General features: G+C 44.2%; 1 protein-coding gene across 1 annotated transcript; it reads right to left on the bottom strand.

Moving 5' to 3' along the window:
* Positions 1–8,166: 8,166 nt before the first annotated feature.
* GSC (goosecoid homeobox) lies at positions 8,167–10,099 on the bottom strand. The gene is made up of 3 exons (XM_051621976.1): positions 9,358–10,099; positions 8,904–9,163; positions 8,167–8,488 (listed from the first exon to the last, which is right to left on the bottom strand). The coding sequence occupies exons 1-3, from the start codon at positions 10,097–10,099 to the stop codon at positions 8,336–8,338; spliced, it is 1,155 nt and encodes a 384-aa protein (XP_051477936.1). The 3' UTR covers positions 8,167–8,335.
* Positions 10,100–11,361: the final 1,262 nt, after the last annotated feature.

Genomic DNA, 11,361 nt, shown 5'->3' on the forward strand with positions numbered 1-11,361 from the left:
AATTACTCTAGCACACCTTATGTCCTAATTCATAGTCCTCAACATTAGTTCTACTTGTTCCTTAACTGCAATGTGTCTGGCAACTGAACAGTTTCCCCAGTGATAAGCAATATGGCCGTAATCAGACCCCGTTTCAGTGGTTTCTTCTGATGTCAGAGTAATTTAGATGCCCGGATATCTGAAGCAGCTGTGCCAATGAATATGTGAGCACAGAAAAACACAGCTGCTTTCCAATTCTGGAACACTGTTCTGGATTTTTCTTAAACATCTGGTAAATCAGATGTCCCTTTAAGACCAAGTGTGATGGATATCAATAAACTTTCATCTTGCCTTTATGCAGGTGGAGAGAAGCCTCACACAAAGTCTGAGGGCCTAATGTTGACCGTAGTCAAGTCTCATTGCATGGAAAATACCTACTTATACATCAAGCATACAATATTACAATAATAAAAATAAACAATTTATCAAGAGCTGCAATAATTTACTCATTTAAAGTGTTGCGCTAGTGTTATACTAATATAATGTTTTCAGTTTAGAAGTATGGCTTTTATCTTAAAAGGTATCCCACTAATTCTTTTAACATGAATACTGATGCATTCTTAAAGCTTATTCTGTCAATAACAGTACTAACTGCAGTGACTTTAGTAATGTAAACCCTTTTCTTTCTATAAAACTGCACCTGTACAAGGGGAGAAGGACCACTGTAGCTCAAATCAGTCCTGAACAGTTAGAGACTTCTAAGAAGAGAAAGCTCTTCTGGGATTACTAATGACCCCTTCCCACATGGCTCTAGCCCATAATCACTACCCATTTTGACCAGGAATTAATTCCATGTCTTCACTGAATGCATTAAAAAATAACTCCATCCATTAATCTAAACAGGAAATATTATCAGCTCAAGAAGAATTCCTGATTAATTCACAAAGGCTTTGTGTCAGGCCTCCACATTATCCTTTCAAACAGGCTAAAGACACAAGTTTGTTGTGAAGCACTGTCTCCATAGCATTAGGGCCTACCAAAAGAAAAATAGAGTATATTCTAAAAATGTGCATGATAAACATGGTATAAAACAAATTAAAAAGTAATATGAAACAAATAAGACCTAATACCTGATGTAAACGAAGCCTAAGACTTTCTATATAGTGACAGGAAGCTCCAAATAAAGGGTCCTGGGTTCATGCCCTTCTAAATCATTAGTTTCCACAGAAAATAGCAGCCTCCTTGAGGGTCTTAGGCTAGGGAGATTTATAGTGATAACAATAGCAGTAGTTTATTTGAGACAGTTACTCAAAATTCTAGCACTTATAAGCCCTCTGTGGAAAGTACAGATTTAAGAAGTTGAAGGCTAAATATTCAAGAGTAAGCTTGCAATCTACACATGTACAGTAAATTTCAGTTATGTGTTTCATTATACTGGTGCCTTATAGCTTTTAAGGGGTTTACAACTTGGCTGTAATTATCCACTATGGGGTAAAATTTGGCATAAAAAGAACTCTTTTCCATTCTCTCCTTTTAATAGAAAGTTCCTCACTCTCTGCTGGTACTGCATTCCTTGCACATGCAACACTCAGCAAGAGTTTCAAGGTGTGCAAGCAAATAGGTCAACACTTCCATTTTGTGTTTTTTAAAAAATATATCTTCATACACCAAAACCATACTGCCCATACTGTCACTTATCTTCCATTAATTTAGGCTTCAATTTGGGTCACTTGCATGGCAAAAATATGTGTGATGTGTCCATGAACCAAGAGAAATTATCCATATAATTACATAAAACATCAACCATGAAGGCCCTGTTTCCACCAGGAAAGTAAAATTTGCACTAGGATACAGGCAAACATGGTAATAGTGTTAAAATTAACTGGAGGAAAAAAAAGTCATCACTTTTGCTTCCCCACATTGTGCCAAAGGCTTCCTGTGTGTGTCCCTGAACAAGAGATATCTAAGCATTTCCAATAGAAAAAGGGAGTAACAACAGTTCCCCACCTCAGCATCACCCTGAAAATTCATAATTAAGTTATTTCACAGAATTACAGAATCTTATGGGTTGGAAGGGACCTCAAAAGATCATCTAGTCCAACCCGCCTGCCAGAGCAGGATCACCTAGAAGACATCACACAGGAACACGTCCAGGAGGTTTTTTAATGTCTCCAGCGAAGGAGACTCCACAATCTCTCTGGGCAGCCTGTTCCAGTGCTCTGTCCCTCTCACAGTAAAGAAGTTTTTGCTGATGTTTACGTGGAAACTCCTATGCTCCCGTTTGCATCCATTGCCCCTTGCCCTATCACTGGTCATCACTGAAAAAAGCTTGGCTCCATCATCCTGACATTAACCCTTTACATATTTGTAAACATTGATGAGGTCGCCCCTCAGTCTCCTCCAAGCTAAAGAGACCCAGCTCACTCAGCCTTTCCTCATAAGGGAGATGTTCCACTCCCTTAATCATCTTTCTGGCTCTGCGCTGGACTCTTTCAAGCACTTCCCTGTCCTTCTTGAACTGTGGGGCCCAGATCTGGACACAATATTCCAGATGTGCCCTCACCAAGGCAGAATAGACAGGGAAGAGAACCTGCCTTGACCTACTCACCACATCCTTTCTAATGCACCCCAGGATGCCATTGGCCTTCTTGGCCACAAGGGCACATCGCTGGCTCATGGTCATCCTCCTGTCCATCAGGATCCCCAGGTCCCTTTCTCCTACACTGCTCAGGTCAGCCCCCAACCTGTATTGGTACATGGGGTTGTTCTTCCCCAGATGCGAGACTCTACACTTGCCCTTGTTGAATTTCATCAAGTTTCTCCCTGCCCAACTCTCCAGCTTGTCTAGGTCTTGCTGAATGGCAGCACAGCCTTCTGGTGTGTCAGACACACCTCCCTGTTCAGTGTCACCCGCCAGTTTGACAGTTTGCCAAAAGCCCTACATGAAGGAAATAAGTATACCTATATTCAGGTTCTATACTCGTAACACCTGGGAGCCAAGAGGGATGTCAGCTTCAGAAGTTCTCATCCTTGTTCTCAGCAGCTCATTCCAGCACTGCAGTTTGCAGTGCAGATCCAACATTTTGTGATGCTCCCCTACAAGCCAGTTCTCAGAAATGATACTGTCAGAACCTGCACCCAGTTCCTCACTTTTTTTTCTATAAAAACTATGTATTAAGTCTGCCATGTGCACCAGTCCACCCACATTAGGCAGAAAGGGGAGCAGAAACCTTGCAGGCTGCTGCTCTGTTGAAGGAAGCAGCTCTGCCCAGAGGAAGCAGCTCCAAATGCCAAAGTTGTCTCTTTTGCCAGAGTGTAGTCCAGGTGAAAACCCAACACACGATGTTAGCAAAGCACTCTGCAGTCACTGGGTAGCACACACTGAATAAATCCCCTCAAAGATAGAAAAGCATAGATTTATTATGATTGTACTTGTATAAACACAGGCATGGGATCTGCTGGGGATTCAATCCTTAGTTCAGAGCTTTGGAAGAAGGCTCTTTTCCTGGACATAACGCAAAGGGGCAACTGTAACTTCTACATTGGTACATGCATCTAACATGTTTTGGGGTATACTAATGAGGTGAAGCTCCAAATCTCCAAGGTAAGCATGCGTGTTTGTCCTGACAAGCAGTAGAAAAGTAATACAAGCACCAGTGTTCAGACATCATTTAGAAGACAGAGGTGAAGTAACTTTCAACATTCAACTGCATAGGTTCTTTTAAGTTATAACAATTTTCCTGGCCTTTCTCCTGCTCCATATTATTCCATTCAGTTGCGCCTTAAGTTTTGCCATATGTCCTGAGGGATACAGTCTCTGTCTGCCTGCAGGTATCTACTCTATCCTGAAAACCAAAAGTGAAATAAGCCTGATTTCTATTTTTATTTTACATCTGAATTCTCTAGTTTTGGATAGTCTAGGCACAAAACAGAATACTCTAGCACAGGTTTCTACATTTAAATTTGTTAGACACTTTACAGACATAGGTCACTTTAAGGTTTGTATTAACTGCTTACAATCTAACATATTGCAGATGCAACCATTACTTTTGTATAACGGACTCTAATCAAGTCAGGGTAGAGGGCAACCCCAGAGAAACAAAATAATTTGGCTAAACTTACCTGTCTAGGTTTAGTCAAGGCTCACCAGGTCTCCAAAGTAGGAAAACATAAAGTATAAATGCAATTAACCCTAAGGGGGTAGAATACAAACCAAAAACACTTTAGGTTTTTGTTCATTTATACTCCATGGTGTATAATCCCAGAGAACCAATAAATGCAGATGGAGCACAAAAATATGAATTCACCTTAATGTTGCAGGTTTTTTTATAGCTTCCACTAATCCAAATGTTTGCTTCACAAGTCATGTAAGAAAGAGTTTGCATGGTTTATATTCTCAGGATCCCATTATGGTAAAGCTCAAAACCATTTCACTCAAGTATTAATAAAACTGAAAAGAAAAAGAGTCCAGATTTTCAGCTGATAAAAAATCACTTATGTCAAGCAAAAAAATCTGACCTCTGCTTTCCAGTTTTACTTATTACAAAAAGACTACAGAAATAAATATGGTAAATAGGGTACTAAACAGAAACATAAATGTTGGCCATCTAAATGCAGATGACACAAGGAATTTATACATCAGATAGCTCAATCTGCCTCCACACTGCAGAAAGCTCCTGTGTTGTATCCTTACTATATATTACTCTCCCTACCTTTCCCTTCCAAGAGAATTTCAATACCTAAACCAGCTTGGTGTCAGAAAAATTTATTTGGTGCATGCTCCTTTCGTATAATTATTCAGTTATCACTCCTGCAATGCATAGCATTATGTGAAGTAAGTCTTTGCTATAACAGTGAACCTTAAAAGTAGCTTATATTTTTTTCTTATAATCCTCCCCTCACTCTACATCCCTGGTGAGATCTAAGAGGAATCTTATTTATTCTACAGACAGAAATTTAGAAAGAGTCCAACATTTCATAGAGAATCAGTGAGACAGCAAGAAACTGAACTCTTGTTGTAGAACCTAGACGGTACACCAGTACCATCAACTATACATCACGTTTCAGAAGTAGCTAAGTGGGTTTTTCAGACATATTAAATCTTCTGAGAATGGGTTTGCATCAAGATGCAACATTGTAAATTGCAGGGGAAGAGACACATACAAAACAAAACAGACAAACAAACAAACAAACAATTTTTAAATAATTTCCTTCTTAGACAAATGTTAACAAATGCCACCACAACCAAGTCTTTCAAAGCCCCTTTGTTAGAACTGAACCTGCTGGAACACAGCAGGTATTCAGGTTCCTTGCTTTGCCTTGCTGCTACTGCACCAACAGAAACAGAAAATGCCAACAGTTGTTACGTGGCATTTACATTTTGGCATGTAGGAATTCTAAAAAAAAAAAAAAAAATCCAGACAAACATCTAAGTTGGATTATGCCAGCACTATGAGAGATTTTCTAATTACAATCATACTTGTGCTTTCAGTCAGTTAGTGTTATGGTTTCTTGACCCTTTTGACGCAATCTTCTCAGTAATTTAGAGTTATCAGACTCCTTCAGAGTGCATAGGATCTGATTTTGTAGTGTAAAAAAGGTAGAATTAAGCCTTTAGGTTTTCAACAAACACTAGAGAGAAAAAGAATGAGGCAGCTACTCCTCCTGTCTGATGGCAGAAATACCATTTTTAGTGAGTAAGCTAATGCTTTTAGGTCAAGACTAAAATTGCTTTTCAATTAGATTTTAAAGGGATATTATTAACTCTAACAGGTATACATCTACATGTAATAATAAGAATAGATACCTGTGACTAAAATATCAAGCTTATGGTAATCACAAGTTTCTAGAAAACTCAAAAATTAACTCAGACTAAGGTACAAGATGATTTTAAAGCAGTCAGTGGTGACTTCATCACAATCCCATGCACGGAAAACATGTTTTGGAACACAAGGTTTTGATTCTTATGCCATATCCCATGCTCCCACTGAAGAAACAGTTCTAAATAAATCCATAAATTGGCACGGTAAGTGACCTGGAGCTTCCACAGTTCTCAAGCACCTTGCTCCCATTGGAAATTGGAAACCTCTGAAGATATGAACTAGAATTTTAAGTAACTACTATTAGTTATCAAAAAACATATTTAAAGTCCACCCCTTACAAACCCAGATCCACTTCAGCTCTGCAGACTAAAATCCTTAATAGTGACTTCCAAAATTACCACCCCACACACAAAAATGCAAAGCAAAACAAAACTCTTACCAAGCTCCCAGTGTGGCAGTGAGGATATTTATACATGGGAAGTAAAGAAAATGTAAGCATTTGCAAAATCCTGGGCAATGTTATCCGTAGACCTGGATTTTATTTGCAAATAAAGTATGCACTTTAAAACCTAACAATGACTAAATACAGAGGAGATTACATTAAAAATCCACTCAGTGAGACTTCCTGTATGTAACATAACAAAACACTTCTTTTGAAAGCTAATATTTAGTGCTGCTGGGTTGTAATTCAATACAGTTTACAGGGATCAGATATGCATCCACAGCAACGAGGTAACATCTCCAAAATGCAAGAGCTCTGTAGAGCCAAACTGCACTATGTACCCAAGAATAAGAATCCGTTTGCTTTCCCCTTCCTCCTAAGGAAGGAGACTAAATTACTTATTCTCTTCAAGACAGCAGTAGCTATGAAACGCTAAGGCTTCTAAAGGACTGACTCATGCAAAACCACACTTAATTTCTTCCACAGTAGCTTTTTCTACATCTTGGTATGGGGAGAGAGATAGCTCTGAGAGAGATGCCTGATATTTGTGGTAATACGGGTACATTAAGAAATGTTATCTGAGCAGACAGATACTGAGATTCACTGTCACGCTAACACCTGCAATACACACCACACTACAATACCATGAAAAGCTGGATACATCAAGAAAGGGAGGAAAAGCACAAAGACAAGCAACACAGCAGCTGACCCTTTCTGTTACCACTGGAAGCAATCAGGAGCACATTTGTATAAATCAATTTCTTGTCTAAGCTGGACAAGCTGAATAGATACAGGTGAGTTTTCATTGGCTATAATTAAGGAAAATCAGCTCACTTTCACTTGACTTCTGAATGAAGGGTACGGCACGAAGATTTTTAAGCCAGAAGTTATCTGTATTGGCTTTACACCTTCAGATCTTTTTTTTTTTTTTTTTTTTTTTTTTTTTAATTTATAGACAGTCTTTGTAGACAAAGACAGGGAAAGGTCTTTCTAAACAAGAGAACATGTGGAAACTGCTCAATTCTGTTCGAAGGGACAAGAACTAAAAGTTGGGAAGTCACAGGGGGAAAAAAAATGGAAAAAGAATGTGAATTTTGCAGAGGGATATGTCTCTTTTACCAGGCCCTCAGAGAGGGAAGAATAAAAGGACATCGTGCTGTCACTGCTTTCTTAATGGCAAAAGTGCTGCCTCGAGGGGGAGAAAACTTGCATTAGTAACTTCCTGTGACACATCCCCAGGAGCAGCACAAAAGGGTTTCTAGGTACGCGCAATTCATCTGATCACGGCTGAAATTTAGTAATAGCAATTTAAAACATCGATGTAGCAAGATAGCTTTTCTCGACGGGGATCACAGACAAACTCTCTGAAAACTCAACAGGGCATAAAGGCAGAGAGGGGGAGAGAAAAGTGCAGGGAAACAAGGCAGATTAACAAGTGCAAGGCCGGATTTGTTTTGCCTGCAAATATTCCCGAAGGGCATCGCCTGCGGCTCGACTGGGCCCAGGGGTCGGGAGGAGCAACCGGGCGGGGACTGATCGGGATGGCCGCGGGCGGCCCGGCGACGGGCTCTGGGAGGAGGGCTGGGATTTGCTGTCCCCCCGCCAGTCCCGCAACCCTCTGCCGCACCCGGCCTCAGCGGGACCCCTCCGGGAGCTGCCCTCGGGGAAGGGACGCGACCGGCTGGGCCGGGGGCCTGCCGCTTTCCTTCAGGCTGAAAAATCGGCCGTCGCTCCTCGGGCTGGAGCGAGGGGGTGGCCAAGGAGCCCTGCTGGCAGCGCACTGCCCTCCGCTTGATCGCAAACTATGACAAACCTCGTTAAATCAGTAACTGCGCCGGCCAGGCCGCCCCTGGTCCCCGGGGAGCGGGCACCGCCGTTCTCCTCTCCCCTCAGCCCCGGGGTGAACAAACGCGCCGCCGTCTACCTGTGCAACACCTCCGCAATGCATTTTATTTACACGGAATCAGCTCGGGGCATGGTACATTATATACAGATATTTTTCCCCCTCCGACAGGGTAGAGCTTGTGCAAGCTTAGTAGCATCCTCTGGAGCGTATCCGACAGTCCACGGGAAATGTCCCCCCCGAGAGGTATCAGCTGTCGGAGTCCAAGTCACTTTTCCCGTCCTCTTGTCTCTTCTCCGGAGACGTTTTAGACGCTTTATTCCATTTCTGTGCGTTTTCTGACTCCTCGGAAGACGACCGCTTTTGCCTCCTCCACTTCGCCCGGCGGTTTTTGAACCACACCTGTTACGTTAAGAAATTAAAAGTATTAGGGAAAAATAAAATCACGCAAACCCGCAGACAGACCCGAGCCCTGCCCGGCCAGGAGCCGCTCGCAGCCGCCGCAGGGCTGATGTGCGGCGGCTGCGCTCGGAGGTAGAAAGGCGGGGGAAAAGCTGCAGCCCGGGTGGGCAAGGCTGAGCACGTTCAGGAGGCACGGCAGCCCCTCGACATTTGCCGCGCGATCGGCTCGGCCAGCCGCCTCCAGAGGGGAGCCTGGAAAGAGTCAAACCCCCTTCCTTCTCCCGGCCGCCAACCTGTTGCTCCCTCCCTCCGCCAGCTCGCCGCGGCCGGCGGGGCCAGGCTGGGGCCGCACCGAGGGACCTCGATCCGAACGCGAAAGGGAGAGGGTGGAAAGGGGAAAAGGGAAGCAAAATACCTCCACTTTTTCCTCTCTTAAGTGCACCCTTCTGGCCAGCTGTTCCCTGGTGCCCACGTCTGGGTATTTCGTTTCCTGGAAGAGGTTTTCCAGCGCTTCCAGCTGCTCGTCAGTGAAGATTGTCCGATGTCGCCTTTTTCGCCTGCAGTGCAGCTGGTTCAGTAGCTGCAACTCCGTCCGGGACAAAGTGCCCACGTTCATGTAGGGCAACATCTGATGGGGAACAGGGGACATCAGGACTGACCCAGTGCCCTCGTAACCTACGGACAGACAGACGAGACGAGGACAGGCTTTGCATGAAACCTCTGCTGTCCCCCCCGCCGTAAAAAGCCCCTCTCCTGTCGTCCGCCCTCGCTCCTGCGGGCCGCCAGCTCCCCGCAACCCCTTCCTGCCCCGCAGCTGCGGGAACAAAGGAAACCCCCCCGCTCCGTCCCGTCCCGGGAGGGACCCTTACCTGCGGGAGGGACGCAGGAGCACTGCTGGGCTCCCAGGGGCGGCACGGCCCCGCAGCACGAAGGGCCCACGGGGGACGCCGGGACATGCAGCTGCCCGTAGTAGTAGTTGTTGTAGCCGAGGCGAGAGCCGGTGACGGCCGGCGGCAGCGCGGAGGCGGGTGCCACCGCCCGGGAGTAAAATCCGCCGTAGTCGGAGGCGCCGCCGTAGAGCGAGTCCCCGTGGAGGCCCGGGAAGACGACGGGGGCGGCGGCGCTCGGGGACAGCAGCACCGAGTCCTTGCAGCGAGGTCTGGCCGCCAGGATATTGTCGATGCTGAACATGCTCACAGGCATGCCCCAAACCGTGCCGGGGCAGGGCAGCGCCGAGCGGCCGGGGGAGGGCGGAGGGTGGGTAGGTGGCGGTGGCTGCGGTGGAAGGGAGGAGGGTAGGAAGGGGGGGGGTGGGGGAGAAGGCTGGAGAAACACGAAATCGAAACTTTTCGGAGAAATTTTAAAAAAGGCTCGGAGAGAAAAGAGCAAAGCTTTTTCCAAGGGCAGCTTGCGGGCAGAATTTGCGTGTGTGTCTGTGCGCGCGTGTGTGCGTGTGCATGTGTGTTTCCGTGTGTGTGTGTAAGCGCGCAGGATCCACCCCTGGAACTTTCCCCCCTCAACTCTCGCCTGTTTACTGATCTCAACCCAGAGCGCTGCTTGGAGTATAATCCATCTGAACCTCTTCCCTTTTTTATACCCAGGCGACGTCATCCTGGATTTAGTTCCTGGTAATATGCAGATGACAAACAAAACCAGATTTGATTTTTTTTTTTTCTCCCCCTTTTCGGTGGGGAAGAGGTGGGGGTTACACAAAAGAGTGAAAGGAGCCTGGGTTTGTGTATTGAGAATTAATGAAATTAACGTAATCCTTTCCATTAGTGGTCTTTTTTGAAAGGCCCCAGATTTAGGCTTGATCTCTGCTGCACCGACTAATTGCCCAGGTTAATCTTATTAATGCCATTGTGCTCAAGTGGTTAGCAGCTCCTAGCCTTGTCTATTATGCACCTACTTTGCTCGTGTTAGTTCACATTAGTGGGTGCGATTTCCTCTGTCTGAAGCTCAGATTCGCTATTTATGCTTCGAATTGGTTAAGAAACGCTTTTTAAGAAAATAAACTGCGGTACAACCGTGCAACTCCTTTCCTTTAAATGTTTCTGCTGCAGGGTTTAAATCTTGCGTCCCCCGGCTCGGAGAACTGAAGGGGCATTGAGGAGTACGCGTTCCTCTGGTTTAAGCTTTATGCAGCGAAACAACAATGTCTTCACAGAGTAAATTAACTTTTTTGTTTTGTTTGTTTTGTTTTGTTGGTGTGGTTTTTTTTCTTCCTGCTTCACCCGGCAGAACTAAGACGCGTGAATATTGTAAACTGTGGGTTTTTTTAACAGGTTCCGATTCAGCCAGGCATCATTTTTTTTCCTTTTTTTCTCTTTTTTTTTTTTTTTTTTTTTAATTATTAGAATTTTTAAACAAGCCAGGAGATGGACATGTTAAAGACCAGTACGATTTCTAATCCCCGGGTCTAATAGGTGTTCCGACTTGCTTTTGATCCACCCTGGTGCCTTTTTCTTTTCTTTTTTTAAGGAAGAATCTTCCATTTTCTAACTTAAAAAATAAAGCCTATAGAGTTGCAATGATACAGGGAACTTTATATTTTGCATGTTCCGTGAATTTAAAATGAAGCAGTTTTAAGTCCTTAAAACTCTTCTTCTTAAGAGGTTCGGCTGTCTTGGTAGCTCTTGTGATTTGCAGAATACTTCGTCTGTCACGACTGTCACTGGGAATCCACAGGAGGTGAACTGAATAAGATTAGACTATTTACCCCATCAACCCTCCATCAAAGCAGGTAGGAAATTGTACGCATGAAATGAAAACAAGCCATTAGGGTCCGTTTACGAGGAGCACATTATTTTTCCTCAACAAAGAATATCCTCGTTAGCGCTTACTCTCACTTTGTCTTTATACTTTCTTTCCTC

This window comes from Apus apus, chromosome 5 (assembly GCF_020740795.1).
Source record: "Apus apus isolate bApuApu2 chromosome 5, bApuApu2.pri.cur, whole genome shotgun sequence".
Classification (NCBI taxonomy): domain Eukaryota; kingdom Metazoa; phylum Chordata; class Aves; order Apodiformes; family Apodidae; genus Apus; species Apus apus.

What these genes read in the sequence shown, in the direction of transcription:
- GSC (XM_051621976.1), bottom strand. Translation starts at nt 10,099, where the DNA reads ATGACGTCGCCTGGGTATAAAAAAGGGAAGAGGTTCAGATGGATTATA. An exon ending in CTCCTGCGTCCCTCCCGCAG is followed by an intron (nt 9,164 to 9,357) that starts GTAAGGGTCCCT and finishes GTCTGTCCGTAG; the next exon opens with GTTACGAGGGCACTGGGTCA. An exon ending in TAAGAGAGGAAAAAGTGGAG is followed by an intron (nt 8,489 to 8,903) that starts GTATTTTGCTTC and finishes TTAACGTAACAG; the next exon opens with GTGTGGTTCAAAAACCGCCG.